The sequence below is a fragment of the Neoarius graeffei genome, chromosome 2, assembly GCF_027579695.1.
Source record: "Neoarius graeffei isolate fNeoGra1 chromosome 2, fNeoGra1.pri, whole genome shotgun sequence".
Lineage (NCBI taxonomy): Eukaryota > Metazoa > Chordata > Actinopteri > Siluriformes > Ariidae > Neoarius > Neoarius graeffei.
Window position 1 is genome coordinate 114,904,928 of NC_083570.1, and position 22,879 is coordinate 114,927,806.

The 22,879-nt window shown below is 40.4% G+C and overlaps 1 protein-coding gene across 3 annotated transcripts in view; it reads left to right on the top strand.

Annotated features, from left to right (window-relative positions):
- The first annotated feature begins 2,538 nt into the window (after positions 1–2,538).
- LOC132882123 (CMP-N-acetylneuraminate-beta-galactosamide-alpha-2,3-sialyltransferase 2-like) overlaps positions 2,539–22,879 on the top strand; it is a 52,465-nt gene continuing 32,124 nt past the window's right edge. For all 3 annotated transcript variants that reach the window (XM_060915385.1, XM_060915386.1, XM_060915387.1), the window contains exon 1: positions 2,539–2,994. In XM_060915385.1, the coding sequence (XP_060771368.1) occupies positions 2,740–2,994 (255 nt within the window). In that variant the 5' untranslated portion in view covers positions 2,539–2,739. The remainder of the gene's footprint in view (positions 2,995–22,879) is intronic.

Below are 22,879 nucleotides of genomic sequence, written 5' to 3' on the forward strand. Positions count from 1 at the left end.
TTCCAAAAATAGTGGATGGCATTGCTAATGTTGAAGTAGCAACCTGTTGGTACTGTAACATAACGGTAACTAGTCTATTATTCGGTTGGCTAATCATGCAAGCAAGTTAGCTCGCCAACCTGACGTGATCAGTCCTCCTACCATTCTACATCCAACAGGCCAGAAAGGAATACTAAGCAAAACAAATAATGTTTGAATTGAATTGTTCAATAACACACAGTGCACACAGGCAAGCTACGAGATTTCGGTGCAACATTTCACTTTCATATTTCGTGTACAATGCTTTGTGTGTGGTCAGGGCGATGTAAACGACATGACTGTGTGTATTGACCTTTTTTGTTTGTCTCAGTTTTAATGCAGCATTATCCTAAGCATTCAATTTGATACACTTCCTTTAAATAAAACATCTGGGTTGAGATGTACATATATCCTTGTTTCCTCTTCTTTTTCATTTTTGCACAACACAATGGAGGCAGAAAACACCCATTGTTAAAAGTAACGTTTTACTTTTACTCAAAGTACATTTTAAATGATCTACTTTTTACTTTTACTTGAGTAGATTTTTTGTCTGGTAACTTTACTTGTACTTAAGTAAAATTTCATCAGAGTAACAGTAGGGGAGAGCGGGGTAAGATGAGCCAGGGGGTAAGATGAGCCACCCCCTGTTTCTAAGATACAGTAAACAAATGTGACCACATTCAAAGGGGGGCGGGACCATTTACTTACACTTGTGGAGAGGAGCACCACATGTCAAACTAGGTGAGGGAGATATTTATAAAAATGTGTTTTTGTGCTTTCTAAGTCAATTCCATGTTTGTCCACAGTGAAGGTGATTTAGAGAAGACAAAAGTAGAATAATATTTAGACACATTAGGGTTAAGTTAGTGGCTTTCTAAGCTATGATATGAATGCTAATAAAAATAATTTTGATTAGCCTAATCCCCTTTATTAGCATTTTTCTACAAAATTGTGGCCACGGGGTAAGATGAGCCATTAGATGTGGGGCAAGTTGAGCCACTGGCTCAACTTACCCCATTGGTGGCTGAGCTCACCCAATATGGATGACACTTAAGTTTTCACATTTGCTGGTCATATATGACAACAACAACAAATAAACAAACAAATAAATAACATGTTAATATAAATAATATGTTTAAAACGTTTTTAATAAATAAAATAATGCCCTCTGTTATTACAGGTGTGCATGATGCCACACTCATACAAAAGAAAAACAGACAGGGCCGCACAGTCCCGTGCAGTTTTGGAGAGAGCCGCAGAGGAAGTCAGGAAAGGCAGGCCTGTTCGGGCTGTGGCGAGGGATATGCATTTGGACAGGATGACTCTGACTAGGTTCAGTGAAAAGATAAAGAATGGAGAGGTAGAGACAGGTTATACCAAGTTGGTGAAAGTGCATTTCTTCATTGGCCAGATAATCAAATTGGATGTCTTTGAAATAGAGGCAAGATTTCTCAAAAGAAGCCGGTCATGCCATGGCTCTGCAAGAAAGCCAACCTTTGTCTTCAAAGAGAAAGATGAGGCTGTCCTGTCAAGACAGGATATTGTGAAAAAATTGCCCCGCCCCTTTACTGTTGGGGGGACAGCACGGAGGGAGAGGCAAATGGTGTTCCCTTGCAATTTGAACGCTTGGAACATTGAATAATGATGAAATGATTGATGGAATGATTGCTGCATGTTTTAGCAATGTTTTAACCTACTGAAAGAAATAAGATTTTTTGGCACTGCTCTACTGTTTTAGTAATTTCTATAATATAGTATATCTCTCATTCCCTCTCTAACCATCCCTCTTTCTATCTATCTATGCATATCTCTCTCTCTATCCATCTATCTATCCCTCCCTATCCCATCTCGTTCTATCACCTCTCTCTTCATCTCCCCTTCTCTATGCAACGGCCCTATCCCCCACTTGATTGACTTGACTTGATTCATTGATTGCATTTCTAATAATAAAAGTTGTTTACTTTGTTAACCTAACATGATTTGTGTTGGCTCAGTTTACCCCACACAGTGGCTCATCTTACCCCGTGCATGGGGTAAGTTGAGCCACTTGACATTTTTTTTTCAAGAGGTAATATCACTCTAACCATAAGAGCTTATCAATTGTTTTTTGCTCAAATAGTAACAGTACACTTTGAAATTTGGTATGGTGTGTAGACTGGAAGCAAAAATGGCTTTAACATGTAGTTATGATGAAAAATGTAAAAAGTGGCTCATCTTACCCCGCTCTCCCCTACTTGTACTTGAGTATAATATTTTAGTACTCTTTCCACCTCTGGTTATTTCTAAATGAAAATCAGTGTTGGAGATGACTCGTATCTTTCAGTTAGCACAATTGATTTGATTTGCATTTGAATAGTGACATGCAGCTCGACCTGTCTGACCAGACTCCCTTCTTTTCCTCCCCTCGCCTCCTCTCCTGCGTTAGTCTCAGGATTCACCACCTCCCATTTTTTGTGTGGGCTTGAACCCAATCATTCTGATTGGTCCTCTAAAGGTTCTAGAGGTGGGGTCTATTTCAGAACACCTGAGTGACACCAGAAGGAACATTGTCTCAGGTATGCAGGTGCTGATTGGATCCTAAATATAAATAAATGTAAATGGGCCTCAGTGCGAGACAAATCAGAGCAGTTTTCCCCACTGACCCAGTTTAAAACAGGATAGAGGTTTTTTTTTTTTTTATTTTAATTTCATTCATTTATATTCCCGGTTCCTTGCCTCTGGATGATGAAACGGAAGGTTTGGGTCATTTCCATGCCCCTGTGTATGGTCCTCATATTCCTGTTCGTCCGAATCGAATTCAGATCTCGTTTGCACGATTTCGTCGATTCCGGTGAGCCGAAGATGTGCGCGTGCACGAGCTGCGTGAAGGAGCCGCAGAAGGATCCGTGGTTCATGGAGCGCTATGACGGCCGGGTGCCAATATTTATGAACAGGACCAACAGCAAGCTCAGTGAGCCCACGCAGAACTGGTGGATGGTAAGTATATTTTTGGATCAGTTTGTTTGTTTGTTTGTTTTTAAAGCATTATTTCCTTGCGCCTTTATTGATCTTAATTGTATATTTCAATTCCACATTTTTATTAGATTATGTTTAATGTTAATATTACCACAAACACCAAGAACAAATAACAAAGAAATATTATATCAGTCATGATCCAATCTATTCTATTTTACTTTCATATTGTTTTTAAGTTCATTTGACATGTTTTATGATCTTTATGGTTTTCATTATCGATTAACTCTCTCTCTTGCTCTCTCTCTCTCTCTCTGTTGTCAAACTTCTTTAATTGTCATCAGTAATCACCATTACACTACAGTGCTTCCTTTAATTCATTTTGACATGCTTTACTCTTTCTCTTATTTTTTTAAGGCTGAATTTTACTGATGAAAAGTAAAGTGTCTTCTTCTTAAATTGTATTTATAATACAGCACCATTCATGCATTTGAAATGCAGCTCAACATGTTTTTCCAGTGTGGAGTACTTTTCTTCTTTTTCTTTCAGCTGTCAACGTGGCAGATAATTTGAATCCACATACATGATTTGGCATAGGCTTTAGACTGGATGCCCATCCTGACACATTCCTCCCCAATGTATCAGGGCTTGGGACGGGCACTCAGTATGCTGGGGAGTTTTACCAAATCTGCATGTCTTTGAACAGTGGGAGGAAACCCACATAGACATGGGGAGAACATGCAAACTAAATAATATCAGTGATATAAAGAAAAAAGCATCAATAAAATAATCTCAAATGTTAAAAAAGTGTAAAAATAGAAAAAATACAATTATTAAAATAGTAATGTAAAAGTAACATGGTTGTAAAAGTAAGACAAAGCATGTGTTTTTTTGTTTTGTTTTTTAAGATTTTTTTTTTTTTAAATATACTTGTATATGACCAAAGGTTTGTGAACATCTGACCATCACACCATCCATCTGTGGGTCCCAAAACTGTGAGTTAAAAACCACAGGATTCATGTTAATTTTCTTAATTGTGGGATTTTATAATAATTGTAATAATTCTTTAATTTGCAATAATAATAATAATAATAATAATGCTGTGGTTAACATAGTCCGCATTTTCAGTCCTGATATTGGAATGGATTTTGGCATTTCCAAATGCACAAAATTCATGATTAAGAGAGGAAAAGTGATCTTGTCTGAAGGAACCACATTATCAGTTGAGAGAGAAATCAAGAATCTGAATAATGGGTCAAGTTACAAATATCTCAGCATACTGGAGATTGATGAATTCCAGTCTGAAGAAATGATGACAGGATTGTCAAAAGAACATCTTCAAAAAGTACGAAAGCTGTTACAGTCAGAAATTAATGGTGGTAATGTATCAATGGTATCAGTAGATGGGCTGTCTCATTGTTGAGATACTTGGCAAGTTTCATAAACTGGACCAGAGATGAACTGAGAATATGAGACAGAAGAACCAGAAAATATCTCAACATGAACAATGCCTTCCACCCAAGAGACAGTGTATCATGACTTTAACTTCCGAGAAAGATAGGTGGCAGAGGCCTCAATAGATCTCAACCGACACTTGGATTGGAAAACTATTTAGATGAAAGCAATGAAAGGTTACTGGGAGCAGCCAGTAGAAGTCTGAGTACGGTAGTTCAATCAAGAGTACTGAAGAGTTCAAGAAAAGAAAGTGTGGGGAATGGATGAAAGAGTTGAAGGAGCTTCATGGACAATTCTTCAGAAAGATGGATGGAATTGCTAAAAGAAAGCTGGGCATGGCTTGAAAGGGGTCAACTCAAAAAACAGACTGAAGGATTAATAATGGCAGCGCAGAGCCAGTCTATCAGAACAAATGCAATCAAAGTGAGGATTGATAAGACTCAGAATGACTCTCTCTGTAGTTTATGAAAGATGAAACTATCAGTCACCTTCTCTGTGAATGCCCTAAACTAGCACAGTGTGAGTATAAGAGAAGACATGATCAGGTGGCCAAGGGACTCCACTGGGACCTCAAGCAATTTGACTTAGAGTGCAGAGCCAAGTGGTACGAATATAACCCGGTTGCAGTAGCTGAGAATAAAACAGCAAAGATTCTCTGGGATTTCTCAATCCAGACATATAAGAAGTTTCCTCAGAACAGACCAGGCATTGTTGTCATTGAGAAGAGCAGCAAGTTATATCACATCATTGATATGGCCTGCCCAGAAGATAGCAGGATCACCAGTAGAGAAACAGAGAAGTTCAATAAGTACATCAACCTGGTGATAGAAATCAAAGCCCTGTGGAAGGTGAAGAAATTTGTCATTAACCTTGTTGTTATACGGGTGTTTGGAAGTGTAACAGAGGGACTCGAAAAATATCTAAAGGATATCCATGTAGACATCAAGCCCTTCACGATGCAGAAGTTGGTTTTGTTGGGTTCAGTGAGGATCCTCAGAGGAGCCCTGGAATGCTAAGGCCACTTGTTGCAGCCTGCCCTGGACTCATCAGTAACTGTGATGAACATCATGCAGTAATAATAATAATTAAAGCCACTAGCGGCCTTGACGGGCCCTCGCATGTGTGGTTCCGCAACCCAGGACATCCCGCCACCCAACAAAACAGTCACATGTCATATATTCATCAAATGTTCAAAGGTGATGTGCATATTGCAAATGCCATGACTTCTTGACGGATGAGAGATAGACGGAAAAAGACTGTGAGTGTGTGTGTGTTTCTGTGGTGTGAAAATGTACATTTATATATGTACAAAACTATACATGTGTCTCCTCCTTATCTCTATCTCACGCTGTAATCTTAAGTCATCTTAGCTTTCCTGTGTCTGCAGTGTGTGTGTGTGTGTGTGTGTGTGTGTGTACATGCAGAGTTTTCATATGTCTGCAACAAAATGCACAATGATGGCAGGTCACTAATATATAGATTTAGGCACTGCTTAAAAGCGGACCTCCCATCTGTTTCTGGGTTGTAGAATTTTCTTATGTCCTAGCCAGTCTCTTTTGTTTTATTTCTTTACTGGCTAGCACTGGCCACTCGGCGGTGTGTGTGACTGGTAATTACTAGCACTGGCCACTAGGCGGTGTTTATGACTGGTAATTACTAACACTGGCCACTCGGCAGTGTGTATGACTGGTAATTACTAACACTGGCCACTAGGCGGTGTGTATGACTGGTGGTACACGTACACAGACAAACCACAGAAAATCAACTGGATGGGTTTACCATTTTTTCTTAGGTATGGTGCTCCGCTGGAGCTCCGCTATTATTGTGTGTGCGTGTGTGTGTGTGTGTGTGTGTGTCTGTTTGTCAGAGGGAGAGAGTGTGTGAAAGAGAGTGTGCTCATAGATGTTGCATGTGCATGTGAGTGCATACTTGTGAGTGTATGTGTGTATGCATAAATATGCATATGACTGTGAGTATGTGTATGAGTGTGCACAGAATTGTATATGTTATATCATCAGACTCATGATATCCAATATTTTGTAAAGTGTCAGATCAATCAGTTAAGGCATTGCCAATTTCTGGCACATTTCCTGCTTGGCCATTGGGCGTCAGGTTATCATAATAATCATAATATCTATTGAAGTAAAAAGTGTCCGACCATACAGTCAATGCACTATGGCTTTCTGACACGTTTCCTGTTTATGTGGCAAGATATTAAAATCATAAGGCCATTTCAACATATTACAAGATATCAAAAATCCCTTTGCAATTTAATATCAGCGACATCTTGGCATCACGTATAACAAATTTCACATGAATCTCATGAACCGTCCAGGAGGAGCATGTTAAAATTCATCATGTGTCAAAAGACACATATTCAAAACCCTATTCTTTCCTTGGCCAGCTGGTGGCGCTATACCAGACAGGCTCATAATGGCTAAAGAGTATCAGAATCATATTACAAGATATCAAGTTCAACATTCAGCAATATCTTGGCATATTATATGTTATAATATTTCAACATATAATCCCTTCGCAATTCAACTTCAGCAATATCTTGGCATCATGTTTGCCAAGTTTGACATGAATTTGATGAACCGTCTAGGAGGAGTATGTTAAAAATGACCATGTGTAATTTCACTCCAAATGGCCTTATGACAACATCATTACAAAGTTCTACCCATTCATTTCAATGGGAAATGGAAAAGGGGAGCTATGAAGTCCCTGGGCCATGCCCGGGGCCAAAAGTCTGTGTCTGAGTAGCAATGACAATGACTGATGTGTGTATCAAATTTCATGAGTTTTCGTGCATGGGAAATGCCTCAAATAAGGCCAAACGCGGCATAATAATAATAATAATAATAATAATAATAATAATAATCCTTCGAAAAACAATAGGGTCTCGCACCGAATGGTGCTCGGGCCCTAATAATAATAATAATAATAATAATAATTTGAAAAACAATAGGGTCGAGCACTGTTCGGTGCTCAGGCCCTAATAATAATAATAATAATAATAATCCTTCGAAATACAATAGGGTCTCGCACCGAACAGTGCTCGACCCTATTGTTTTACTTTGAAAACAATAGGGTCTTCGTACCGAATGGTGCTCGGGCCCTAATAGTAATAATAATAATAATAATAATAAGCCTTTGAAAAACAATAGGGTCTCGCACCGAACGGTGCTCGGACCCTAATAATCCTTCGAAAAACAATAGGGTCTTTCGCACTGAACGGTGCTCGGGCCCTAATAATAATAATAATAATAATAATAATAATGAGACTGTTAATGACGGCGTAGCTCACTCCGGCCCTGTGAGAAATCAAATAGAAGTTATATGCACCCTAGGTACCCCTACCTTTATTCCAGAAAGAGTCAAAACTGGTGAAGGACTGAGTAAGAAGAAGCGATTTGTGTGGAAACTGCTTGTTAGGGATTAATTACTCCATATCTTCATTACTAATTGAAATTATGCAAATTTGGGTAGAAGCTAGATGCACCCCAGGCAGATCTACCTTCCTGCCAAAAAGAATAAAAATCAGTGAAGAATAGAGACAGAAGAAGCGATTTTCATGAAATGTGGACTACGCCGGACGACAGACAGACAACACGTGATGGCATAAAATCATCGCTTGTTGGCCGAATGAGATAATAATAATAATAATAATAATAATAATAATGTGATCCATTTGTACAAACAAATCAGTTCCTTTGTTGTTACCATGGAGGAGTAACTATGTAAGAATTTGTGTAAAGCAGATGATTTATTACTTAATTACAGTGAAAAAAATGTAAGAAATGTGAATGTAAGAAAAATAGCTGTAAAAGCTAACACAATGCGGATGCATTCATACACACAGACTCAGGCAGGTTCTTCAGCATTCCCTTCACTGATAAACATCACTGAGAACCTCGGGATGAGCGTACAAGTTCATTTCAGCAGTGGACAAAAGTTTTTGAGAGAGATTTTTAAGAGAATTCTCATTTGCACCAGTAATTAAACATGGAGAGCAGCTTAATAGATCCCTGTCTTGTTAAAGGGTCTACATCCTGTGTTCTGTGAGAATATCTCACCATTTCAGGAGGAATGATGCTGTGAAACACCTTGAAAATCAGTGTGAAACGTTTGGGGGTGTATTAGTTGTCAGTTGTTGTTTTTTTTTTTACAAAAAAATCAGATGGGGCTTTTTTCAGCACAGAGTTTGTAAAATGCAGCCTTTACATCAGCTTTTGAGAAATATATTTAACAGTTATTCCATGAACTTGAGTTGTACACGAGCTGATTGCCAACAAGGCATGTAGCACCGAGTCAGCTATAAACTGTGTACGATGAGACTGAGTGGAATAACTGTTTCATTCTATCCACATCCACTGGTTTTTGAGAAACAGAACATTTTTTTTAATTATTTTTTGCAAATTCAATAAATAAAAACTTTATACAAAACGTCCAATAAAATCATTTCCGCTTAGAAGGTAAACAAACCGGTGAAATGACAGTTGCAATTTGTGAAAAATGTGATAATAATAATTATTGAAAAATAAAAAAGATACATTCTTGCCATCAAATACTTTTATTCCATATTGTTGATGCTTTTTTTGTATCTTGGGGGGTTTTGTTTTTGAGTAGAGTTTTTATTTAATCCTCGGTTGGTTCAGCAACATGCTCCGCCATTTCGTTTTCCTCTACTCACGGTATTATGTGCTGATAGTAGAATGTAGAATGTGCTGATAGTAGTAGAGTAGCCAATCAGAGCACACGATTGCTCATATCCAGTGAATGTGGATAGGATAAAAGTAAATATCTAAATTACGGATTTAACTTTTACATTTGTATTTATTTTTTTTTTATGACCTTATAAATTCATCCCAAATGAGCAAGACAGAGGCAACAGGTTTTCGTACTTCAAAAAAACAGTTTTTCAAAACTTCAGGACTTTTATTTTCATGCCCAGTCCATCTCATCTCATCTCATCTCATCTCATTATCTCTAGCCGCTTTATCCTGTTCTACAGGGTCGCAGGCAAGCTGGAGCCTATCCCAGCTGACTACGGGCGAAAGGCGGGGTACACCCTGGACAAGTCGCCAGGTCATCACAGGGCTGACACATAGACACAGACAACCATTCACACTCACATTCACACCTACGGTCAATTTAGAGTCACCAGTTAACCTAACCTGCATGTCTTTGGACTGTGGGGGAAACCGGAGCACCCGGAGGAAACCCACGCGGACACGGGGAGAACATGCAAACTCCGCACAGAAAGGCCCTTGCCGGCCACGGGGCTCGAACCTGGACCTTCTTGCTGTGAGGCGACAGCGCTAACCACTACACCACCGTGCCGCCCTGCCCAGTCCATACTGAAGCAATTGAGTAAATGAGTCAAATCTCTTTAATTCAGTAACATGAGTCAAGCTAGTTTGTTTGCTTCCCTGCATTTAATAGTATCTAGCTAATTAGCTAACAACATATTTGGATATGTATCATGTATTTGTTGTGCGCAGTACCATATGAAGTGTATTTACCTCTCCTTATAGACATCGTACACACCACAGTAACTTACAGTCATAGAAACAACAGTCAAAGAGATTTGACTCACTTGTGGCAGTAAGTTCAGTCCAGAATGTTTGATTAGATTAAAATTATACATCATTTGAAATGAACTAAAAAATAATTCCCATTTGAAGGGTTAAAACAGAACAACTCAGAACCTAATATATGCCCTAAAAAAGGATGTGCTTTTAATTGTTTGTTTTGTTGAGGTAGAAGTTTTTTTTTTCAGGTAAGAGCATTCATAAACTTGAGCAAGCTTAGCCCTTTGATTTCAGCTTTCCTTCAATGAATGAATGTTAGACCGACAGTTCCCTCCAAAAGTACTGGAAAAGCAAGGCCAATTCTTTTGGAAGTTTGAGAGGAGCTTCATAATGCAGCAAGACAATGATCCAGAACACACCAAGAACACAACAAAGGACTTCATCAAGGGGAAAAATGTGAGAGATTTTCGACTGGACAAGTCAGTTACCAGACTTTTGTCACAAACATTACAGCACAGGGAAAATTCTCTTCTTTGCACATCTCATCTTGTTAGGAAGTTAGGATCAGAGTGCAGGGTCAGCCATGATACAATGCCCCCTGGAGCAGAGCGGGTTAAAGGCCTTGCTCAAAACAAATATCTGCTGACAAAAACTGCTCTACAAGCCTGGAAAAGTATCACAAAATCCAACTGGATGGTTATTTCAAGCAAGAGATATGAAGTGTTATTTAGTTTAAGGTGGTGTAGTGGTTATTACTGTTGCCTCACAGCAAGAAGGTTCCAGGTTTGAACCTCATGGATGACGGGGGCCTTTCTGTATGGAGTTTGCATGTTCTCCCTGTGTGTGTTTCCTCCGGGTGCTCTGGTTTCCCCCACCGTCCCGAGACATGTGGTCAGGTTAACCGGCTACTCTAAATTGTGCATGTGTGTGAATGGTTGAGAGGAGAAAACCTCTATAATAATTCACTAGAAGGCAACAGGAAACCACTACTGTAATTCTTCCCTACAAACTCTGTGGCCATGTCATTGCAATAATATGCCACACAGATTTACATAAAGACTGTCTGTTCCTAAACTTTTGCTCACCTAAAAATTGGGTGGTCTGCCACCAAAAGTGCCTTCTTCTTAGTTGTTGAAAAGGGACATGTCATGGAAAACTGTTTTTTTTTTTGTTGTTTTTGTTTTGTTTCTTCGAGATAAGAGATGTTGATGTGACTTGGGGACATACAGGAACTTTCAAAGTGGACTGTTACCTTCCCAGTCTGTAATGGTCAACGAAATAAAATAGGCAGGGCAAACAGGCCAGTTACAAAAGTGCACGCTTCTTATGTAGAATCTCTTCATATTGTCTGTGGTACCACCCCTCATTGTGGAATCTTCCAAAATGGTGTTACTTGAATATCTTATGAATTTTTCAGTCTTATTTTGCCTCCATCCCAACTTTTTTTTTAAGTGTGTTGCAGGCGTCAAATTCTAACTTCATTTATATTTACAAAGTCTAATTAAGTTGGTCAGTAAAACTATTAAAAATATTTTCTTTGTACTTTTGTAAGTTAAATAAAATTTCACACAAATGAACAAATCACAGATTTTTGTTTTAATTGCATTTTGGAAAATATCCCAACTTTTCTAAAAATGGGGTTTGTAAATCTCTCACTGGGTTGCACCCGTATCCACAACAGGTCTACCAGGCAGACAGCTTCTGTAGTCTTGGGTGTGGCACTGATTCATAGCCTACACCTTCATTTTCCTGTTCTGATTCATACAGGTAAAGTTGAATTACTTGAGCAAATAATCCATCTATCTTATCTGTCATCTCATATTCATCTTACACACACACACTCACACTGATACATACCTATATATATATTGGTCTGCAACTGGGAGGTTGCCCAGTTGCAGACTGAATTTTCGGACGTGTTTTTGCCCCTGCCTGGCCGCACCCGCCTCATAGAACACCACATTGAGACGCCCCCGGGGGTGGTAGTGCGCAGCCGCCCTTACAGGCTACCCGAACACAAGATAAAGGTGGTTCGGGAAGAACTCAAGGCCATGCTCGAAATGGGCATGGTCGAGGAGTCCCACAGTGACTGGAGCAGCCCGTTGGTCTTGGTTCCCAAGGCCGACGGGACGGTCCGCTTCTGTGTGGACTATAGAAAAGTCAACGCGGTGTCTAAATTCGATGCGTACCCAATGCCTCATATTGACGAGTTGCTGGATCAACTAGGCATGGCTCGCTTTTATTTGACACTGGATTTGACAAAGGGTTATTGGCAGATCCCCTTGACTCCACTATCCCGAGAAAAAATGCTCTTTTCCACACCGTTTGGCTTACACCAATTTGTCACACTTCCTTTTGGGCTGTTTGGGGCGCCCGCTACATTCCAGCGGCTTATGGACAGGGTCCTCTGCCCCCATGCCACCTATGCGGCCGCGTACTTGGATGACATCATAATCTATAGTAACGACTGGCCGCGGCACCTGCAACACCTGAGGGCCGTCCTTGGGTCGCTGAGGCGAGCGGGTCTCACAGCCAACCCGAAGAAGTGTGCGATTGGGCGGGTGGAAGTACAGTATCTGGGTTTCCACTTGGGCAATGGGCAGGTGCGTCTCCAAATTAATAAGACAGCAGCGATTGCGGCCTGCCCAAGGCCCAAGACCAAAAAGGGGTGAGACAGTTCCTGGGGCTGGCTGGCTACTATCGTAGGTTTATACCTAATTATTCAGACATCACCAGACTGCTGACTGATCTCACTAAAAAGGGAGCACCAGATCCGGTCCAGTGGACGGAGCAATGCCAGCCGGCTTTCTCTGAGGTGAAGGCTGCACAGTGTGGGGGGCCATTGTTACACTCCCCTGACTTTTCTCTCCCCTTTATGTTGCAGACGGACGCCTCAGACAGAGGGCTGGGGGCTGTTCTGTCCCAGGAGGTGGAGGGGGAGGACCGCCCTGTGCTGTACATCAGCAAGAAGCTGTCGGTGCATGAGGGGCACTACAGCACCATAGAAAAGGAGTGCCTAGCCATCAAGTGGGTGGTCCTCGCCCTCCGCTACTACCTCCTGGGGTGCCCTTTCACCCTCTGTTCTGACCACGTGCCCCTCCAGTTGCTCCACCGCATGAAGGATGCCAACGCGCGGACCACCCATTGGTATCTGGCACTCCAGCCCTTTAATTTCAAGGTGATCCACAGGCTGGGGGTGCAGATGGTCGTGGCGGACTTCCTCTCCTGTCAAGGGGGGTGGGGAGTCGGCTGCAGGCCGGACGGCTGCCCAGCCTGAGTCAGGCGGTGGGGGTATGTGGCAGCGGGGGCGTGGTCAAGCATCAGTCTGTGACCGGAGGGCGGAGTCAGGGAAGGTAAGTGGCAGAATCACTGCACCTGATGTCTGTTAACCTGTGTTTGTGTGTCTTCCCCAGTGACCGTGCCCTATATAAGGAGAGAGAGAGCAGAGGAAGGGAGCTCTCTCCCCAACCAGAACGCTTGGGTGTATGTGCGCGTGTGTGACTGGGAGAGTGTCAGTAAAAGCTGAAAAGCTAAATAAAAGAGTTTTGAAAACTCAGTTCTGGCCTGCCGTGCTTCTGTGCTCCACCCACCTGCTCAACATACTACAAAGACCTAAGACAGCTGAGCAACTAGAATCCTACATTAGACAAAAATGGGTTAACATTCCTATCCCTAAACTTGAGCAACTTGTCTCCTCAGTCCCCAGACGTTTACAGACTGTTGTAAAGAGAAAAGGGGATGTCTCACAGTGGTAAACATGGCCTTGTCCCAACTTTTTTGAGATATGTTGTTGTCATGAAATTTAAAATCACCTAATTTTTCTCTTTAAATGATACATTTTCTCAGTTTAAACATTTGATATGTCATCTATGTTCTATTCTGAATAAAATATGGAATTTTGAAACTTCCACATCATTGCATTCCGTTTTTATTTACAATTTGTACTTTGTCCCAACTTTTTTGGAATCGGGGTTGTCTATACAACAGGATTTATTCCTTTTTATGGTTCCCAAAGTCTGTACTGAACTGGGGAAAAGGGCCTTTAAATACACTGCTCCCTCTGCTTGGAATCAGTTGCAGAAATCCCTAAACCTTCAGGAGCTGGTTTCACTGAATACTTTTTAAGGGATTTTAAATGACTTTGATACAGCTGCGTCTGGTTGTAGATGCTGTATTTTTATTTTTTTGTGTGTGTAATGTTATGTTTGTGTCTGAAACTGTTGTGTGCTGCTGTCTTGGCCAGGACACTCTTGGAAAAGAGATTTTTAATTTCAATGGGTCTCTTACTTCTGATTAAATAAAGTTGATTGAAATGCTCTGTAACACAGTGTTGTCAGACAGTAACAGTCTACTTTTTTTCAATGTGTTTGGATGAAATATTTCATGAAACAAAAGCATTACTTGAAATTTTCTCTTCAGCTGTATGCGTTTGCAAACATGGGCCACCATGCATTTCAAATAACAACAAACATACCCACCAGTATAAGGCGTAGTAAGAACACATTGACCTTGAAACGGCCACAACACAGTATAACACAAGTATGACTGATTATTTCTTCTTTATAAATATGGGGGAAAATTGCTCTATTGGTGGGCTGTAGACACACAAGTTGGGTTAAAAATTTACTTTCAAACATTAGACACATACAAATTAGAGATGCACTATGCAAAATATCCATCCATTATCTGTCACCGCTTATCCTGTTCAGGGTTGAGGGGAAGCTGGAGCCTATCCCAGCTGACTATGGGCAAGAGTTGGGGTACACCCTGGACATGTTGTCAAATCAGTGCAGGGCTGACACCCAGAGATAAACAACAATTCACACTCACATCCACACCTATGGTCAATTTAGAGCCACCAGTTAGCCTAACCTGCATGTCTTTGGACTGTGAGAATTCAGCTCAAAGGACTTCACATGACCTACAGTGTACAACCAGACTATTTTATTTACAGTTGCATGACTTTTAATTAACCCTCTGGGGTCTGAGGGTATTTTCTGGCACGCTAATGATTTTGGTATGTTGTCAATTTCAACAAATCTAAGCAGTATTTTCAAAGTCATATGACTTTTTTTTGTATTCAGCACAAGTTCAGCTACAATAATATCTGTCGTAAGTATGTCATGATTGTACTTAAAAAAACAGATAAATTAAGATGTTGTAAAAAGCAGTTTTAGAAGAGTGTTGGAATGTGTGAAAAAAACCATGACCTTACCCATTGTGTCGTACCATTTTGGTCACTTGAGGTGATTCTGTTCAGTCTTAGGAATGTATCAAGCACAAAAACTTAAATTAGCTTCATTGATTTGTACAATTAACTGGCCATCAAAAAATTTATTTTCTATTGTTTTGGGATAAAGGGTTTGTTTGTTTGTTTGTTTGTTTGTTTGTTTGTTTGTTTTATTAGGATCCCCATTAGCTGCAGCAAAACTGTAGCTATTCTTCCTGGGTTCTGACACATAGTATACAATACATTACAACAGACATTACAACAGAAAATTAAAAACAGACCAATAAAGGTACCATAATAGAAAAAGAAAAAGAAATGAAACTAACAAAATTAAACTACAAAATATACTTTTACTGATAATACATTCAATACAATGCATATCCAAACATTCTACAACTAGCATCAAAGTATTTTCTATTTATTACTTACTAGTTACTATTCCTTGTTGTATGATTTTATTCTATATTTTAGCGTTCTATATTTAATAATTAAATTAATAATTCAAATAGTTTTATATGTATCCATTTAAGAGATGTTTCTTCACTAACAATTTGAAATCTTTTTTCCTAATAATTTACCCAAAACGTTTGGGGAGTAAGTTCCATGCATACATGGCTCTGTACATCACCGTTCTTTTACTGCAGTTTGTTTTTATTTTTGGCAGTGAAAAGTTTCCTCTTGCCGCATGTCTCGTAGTGTAGTTATGATTGTCTGAACTATAATATAGTTTCCTGTGTAGAACTTGCAGGATTTTGGATATGGATACATTTCTTACAAATATTAATAATGAATAAAATAGTCTGTCTCTCACCATTAACCAGCTGAGATTTTATGCATTTTAAATACATTTGTTCTGAAATCACAACCAAGGACAATGCGTGCTGCTCTGTTTTGCACTTTTTGAAGTTTATTAACCATGTCTGCTGTGGCGTTTGACCAGACCACTGGGCAGTAGTCAAGATTTGACAAAATTAAAGCTTCTATTACCCGTTTAGTTGATTTTGGAGACAGACATGCCTTGCATCTTCTAATAACAGAAATGCCACTTCCCATTTTATTAACAATTTTATTTATATGTATTTTCCAAGAAAGTTTGTCATCTATCACTACTCCCAGCAGCCTGGTCTCCTGCACTTGGTTGATACACACCTCTTTAATTTTCAGATTTAACTGAGGGTTTCTACTAATTTTGTGGTGTGAACCAATTAGCATACAGCTGGTTTTGGATACATTCAAAACAAGTTTGTTGTTGTTTACCCAGTTCACAATTGCTTTTAACTCTTCTTTCAAAACTGTGGGCCCGTCCACACGAGTACGCGGCCTCACCCAATACACTGTCATTTTGAAAAAAAATCTCCGTAAACACGGCGTCGTTTCCAGAAATATCTGCGTCCACACGGATTCACTGGAAACGACCCAAAACGCTGTAGTATATATGCCAGGCCTGTATGTGGCGCTGTGATGCCGCCACACCAATACACTAAAGCCGGAAGAGAAGCCATGGAGCATGCGTATAAAGGTCACACACTGTTTACAAACAAGCTCATAACACGAGAAGCGGACGATCATGGCCAGCGCAACTCTGAGAGTTGTTTCTGCAGTACAAGCACAAGCCTGTAGTCTGCCATTGTTGTTGTTATGACGCGTCTAGCAGTGGTGGCTGAGGTTAAAGGTTAGAGAGGCGGGGCTTATACGTCATCGTTTCTGAAAAAATCCGCATTCACCGTCCAGACAACTCCGGGCTATCTGGTGTTTTAGGATTTTCCCACTCTGGGACCCATTTTCAAAAAATACCAGTTTCACACCTTGAAAAAGCCAGATCCGTCTGGATGCAAGGCCGAAACAATAAAATTTTTATGAGGATTCAACAAAAACGTACTCGTGTGGATCAGTGGCGGCTGCTGGTTTTTAAAACAGGGGAAGCCCATTTTACGTATTCATTGTAAAACCTGTAGGCCGGATATCAAAGCATAGAAAGGTGTGCCCCATTAGCATAGTGAACTAGACAACCCTACCTAGTGGCAGAAAGTATTTTTGCTTGTACATTTCATGTTATAGTCTGGCTTGCCAGGCTAGTGCCTCATATCCTTAATCAAAAATATCAAACATCCAAAAATCACTGGCTATTCAACGAAGAGCCTTGAACATCATACCCTGATATGCAACACAGAGTCTTTAACACAACACCCGGCTGTGCAACACATCCTTGAACATCTTCTGCAACACAGTCTGGAAATTCATAACCAGGTAGGCTATGCAACACACAGAACCTTGAATATTATACCCAGGTATAACCTATAACACAGAGCCCACCATTCTCTTAACATTACTGAACAATATACACACTTCAGATTCATGAACATTATATGATGCAGACTATTTATGCACAAATTCTGCCCTCTGCTCCTCATCTCATCTCATCTCATCTCACTCATCTCATTATCTCTAGCCGCTTTATCCTGTTCTACAGGGTCGCAGGCAAGTTGGAGCCTATCCCAGCTGACTATGGGCGAAAGGCGGGGTACACCCTGGACAAGTCGCAAGGTCATCACAGGGCTGACACATAGACACAGACAACCATTCACACTCACATTCACACCTACGGTCAATTTAGAGTCACCAGTTAACCTAACCTGCATGTCTTTGGACTGTGGGGGAAACCGGAGCACCCGGAGGAAACCCACGCAGACACGGGGAGAACATGCAAACTCCACACAGAAAGGCCCTCACCGGCCATGGGGCTCGAACCCGGACCTTCTTGCTGTGAGGCGACAGCGCTAACCACTACACCACCGTGCCGCCGCCCTCCGCTCCTTTTCCAGAAAATGGTCTGTGACCCTGTCATACTAGCTGGTTGTGCTTTCCAGAGACTTCACCAATTTCTGTTAGCAGCTAGCATTGCAGATCCCAATAAGGCTCAAGCTAGCCTACAGCCAGATTGAACTACAAATGAAATAAACGAGTGAATTCACAAATGATCAAACGGATAGAATGGATGAAAGTTAACGGAGCACAACAAGTAATATTTACATTTATTTACAGAGTAATGTACAGAGAAATCAATGAGAAGAAACGTTTATATGAAAAGAAATTCGGACAGCACTTTGGCACACGACTACACTTTCTCAACATCCGCTAGGGACTGACTGATCATACTTACCGTGTTCCTCGCCGACGCTGAAGTACAGAGCCTGCCCTCCTCATGTCTTTCAAACACTACCTCCAATAATCCTTCATCAGCCCGGCTTCTTGCCCCTCCCACTGTCTCGTTTAGTCCCAGAGAAGCCCAGCTTCCCTGGAAGTGACGATTTTGTCGATTTTAACCAATAACAACTAGCCGAAATTGGCTGTTCAGAGCCCTCTCATAGACTGCAACAGAAACCTGGCTGCCAGCGCATAGAGCCTATTGAAATAAGAAAGGTTACAGCCAGTGTTGCCAGATTGGGCAGTTTTAAGTGCATTTTGGCGGGTTTTGAACATATTTTGGCTGGAAAACGTCAGCAGTATCTGGCAACGCTGGTTACAGCCTGGCAGCAAAGGTGATTCTTGTAGCGAACTGCAAGTTCGTCAGACATCACTCAAATAAGTTACAGGATAGTTATGAACATAAATACAATCTTGGGCATATATTATGTTATGCAAGTTATTGTTTTAATGAGAATTCAACGTCATAGATAACGCAGTTTGGGGAGAGAATTTTAGGGGAAGCTCGGCTTCCCTTGTTGTCTCTGAGAAATCGCCCCTGGTGTGTATGGGCCCTGTGTTTAGTTCACCTGTAGTGAGTGCAGAGGTATATATGGTTGAGTCATCAGCATACATTCCTATGTTTGCATTTTTCAGAACAAGTGGTAGATCATTAGTGAAAATGGTGTACAATAATGGTCCCAAACAACTCCCCTGGGGTACTCCACATGACAGCCCTCTCATCAGAACCACAACCATTAAAGAAAACTGTTTGTGTCCTATCAGTTAAATAGTTCCTTAAAAAGGATAAAGGAAACATCTCAAACCCATAACATTCTAGTTTTTCCAACAATAAGTTGTGGTAAATTAAGTCAAATGCTGCAGAGAAATCCAGCATAACAGTACCAACTAGTTTCATTTTATCTATTTTCCTTAGCCAGTCATCTGTCATTTGAATTAAAGCTGATGTTGTGGAGTAACCCTTACGATATGCATGTTGAAAATCTGTTATTAAATTATTCGAGGACAGGTAGTTTGTAATTTGCTCAAATATTGCACATTCCATTATTTTACTTAGTACAGGTAAAATGCTAATTGGACGACTGTTTGCTTCTGAAAATTGCAGTTTCTTCTTTTTTGGTAGTGGAAATATCTTGGCTCACTTCCATTGTAGTGGACACAGACAGTTGTCAAAGCACATGTTTATAATGTGACAGATGGGAGGTGCAATTTCCTCTGCGACCAATTTTAAAATCTTACCATCAAGGTTGTCAATGCCTGGTGGTTTATTTTTACAGGTTCTTATTAGGTTTTCTACTGTCTTTATATGTACTTTATCAAATTTAAAAGTACATTGTCCTTCATAATTTTATTTTTAATCAGTAGATTAGATATTTTAATACTGTCAATAGGGGGCATATTATTCTTTAAATTATTAACTTTATTTATGAAATATTTATTAAGATGGTTAGCAATGTCTGATGGTCGAGTGAGGAAGTTGCCATCCACCTCTAAAAATGATAGTGTTTGAGGAGAATTTTTGCCCATTAGTTCATTCAGTGTTTTCCATACTTTACTATCATTTTTAATATCCATAATCCTTTTTTCATAATATAATCTCTTTTTTTATTCCATTTAATTTGGTAACACAGTTTCTTAATTTACGATATATTATCCAGTCAGACTCATATCGTGTTAATATTGCCGTTTTCTTTGCTTGATCTCTTTGTTTCATTTGCTCTTTGGTTTTGTGATCTAACCAAGGTGTATGGTTGTTTCTGACTGTAAATTTCCTGAGGGGGACATGTCTGTCAACTACTGGCAACAGAAAATCTTCAAATTTGTTCAGAGCTTCATTTGGGTTACATTCTTTTAAAATTTCCTCCCAGCTTATGTTCTTCACCTCCTCTTTATAACATTCAGCTTTAAACATTATATATGATCTTTTGAAAATTATTTTGGGTCCAGTTTTTGGAATTTTCACCTTCCTTACAACCACTACCAGGTTATGATCACTGCAACCAATAGGCATTGAGAAAGTTGTGAGACATTGTTCAAGAGCATTTATGAAAATGTGATCAATACATGTTGAAATCTTGGTGCCATCATTTCTAAGACATATCCTTGTGGGTTTACTTATGACCTGGTGAAGACCACAAGCAGTAAAAGTAGTTAACAGTTGTTTTTTTTGGACAGTTTTGAGAAAACCAATCAATATTGAAGTCACCAGTTAAATATATTTCTTGACCCGTCACACTGATATAATCTGCCATTTGACGTATATTATCAAGGTACATAGTGTTGGCACTTGGCTGTCTGTAGCAGCAGCCCACTAACATCGGTTTTAGATGAGGCAGATGTATCTGCAGCCAAAGTACTTCAATTCCATAATTCATCAAGTCTTCTCTAACTTTTATAGGTATACATTCTTGAATGAAAAATGCTACACCACCACAAAATACATTTCTGTCTCTTCTATATAGATTGTATCCCTGGATATTTAAAGCACGGTCGTCAAATGTGGAGTCTAAGTGTGTTTCCGATATTGCTAATATTTGAATATTATCCTTATAGAGAATTTCAGCTATTTCATGTAATTTGTTTCTGATGCTATTTATGTTTACATGTGCAATTTTTAATCCTTTGTTTGGTAATTTGTGATTATTTGTATAAGTTTCAGCCATAGGGTGTGAGAGAGAGAGATCTGAGAGAAAACCCCAATCAGTCATGATCCCCGATCAGGTGTCTCTTCACGGCTTGGGAGTGCTGCTGCGAGGGTGGATGACCAGTTTATCATGTCTAAGGAAGGCAATGTCTCCCCACTCTCATGCTGCTCTCAACCTTGGCATCAGTTCTTTCCTTTTTTGCCTGACTGAGTCTGTGTAGTCCTCATTGATGAAAACTTTCGTTCCTTTGAGGTTTTTGGCTCTTTGAAGTACTGCAGATCTGTCTTTGTATCTTAAAAATTTTACCACTATGGGTCTGGGTCGTTCTCCCAACGCTGGTTACCCAGTACGATGTGTTCGCTCCACCTCAATGTCTCTATGTAACTGCAGTTTCTCCGAGAACTTTTTTTTTTTTACTTTCTCCTCCGACTCAGTCCAGGTTTCACCTCGTGACTCCACAATGCCATCTATTACCAGGTTGTTTCTCCTTGAGTGCCCTTCTAGATACTGTAATTTATCTGTGAGTACTAGAAGACTATCGCAGATTTTCATTATGTCAGCTTGGAGGGCTTTGCTTTGATCAGCTAGATTTGCATTGCTAGTTTTAACGTACGTCTACCTCCTTCTGGGTGAACTGGATGCTAGTTTTAATTTCCTGCACTTCTCTCATTAATGACTCAAGTCTTGAGTTAGTTGAGTATAAGAGCATTTTTACAAAGCATTGAAAATTGTCTTGTTGCTGTTGGATCAGAGCTGTGAACATTTCTTTCTGTTTAGAAAGTAGATCATTTACCAGCTCGAGCGAAACTTGCTCGTCCTCTTGTTTAGTTTCAGCCTTTTTTGGCCCCATTGTCAGGAGCAAGGAGAGCAGTTGAGACCCCCGGTCCGTCCGCTCAGCTGCTAGGCTGTGGAGAGCTGTTCAGCACAGTCCTGCTGACAACATGGTCCGTCCTCTCCACTGCCGGGCTGTAGGAAGCTGCAGGCTCACTATCGTGAGTGACGCACTTGTCCAGAGGTAGCAGTTCGCAACTAGTGGTACAGCTCACCGCCTCTGTTTGAGCGAAAACCGCTCAATACTGGCCAGAAACCGACCAAATGTGTCCACTCAGCTGTTTGGCTGTGGGAAGCCGCTGGCTCTCTGTCTTCGTTGTTGGTAAACTCAGAACAATACTTTGTTGGCAGTGGGATGGGTATTCAATGAGAAGGGTAAAAAATTTCCATTCTGTTCAAAGAGAAGAATGAAACCCCCTCTCACTGCCATCGCTTAATCCCATCAGATTAATTCTTAATCCCATCAGGTCAAGTCACAATGGGTAAGGTAATGTTTTTTCACACATTCCAACAGTTCTCATCTCATTCATCTCATTATCTCTAGCCACTTTATCCTGTTCTACAGGGTCGCAGGCAAGTTGGAGCCTATCCCAGCTGACTATGGGCGAAAGGCGGGGTACACCCTGGACAAGTCGCCAGGTCATCACAGGGCTGACGCATAGACACAGACAACCATTCACACTCACATTCACACCTACGGTCAATTTAGAGTCACCAGTTAACCTAACCTGCATGTCTTTGGACTGTGGGGGAAACCGGAGCACCCGGAAGAAACTCACGCGGACACGGGGAGAACATGCAAACTCCAGAAAGGCCCTCGCCGGCCACGGGCTCGAACCTGGACCTTCTTGCTGTGAGGCGACAGCGTTAACCACTACACCACCATGCCGCCTCCAACAGTTCTAAAAATGCTTTTTACAACAGCTTCATTTATCTGGTATTTGACTTTATTTTGGTATTTGACTCTATTCAGTGTGTCTTGAAATTAACTCTTGTACTATTTTACTCAA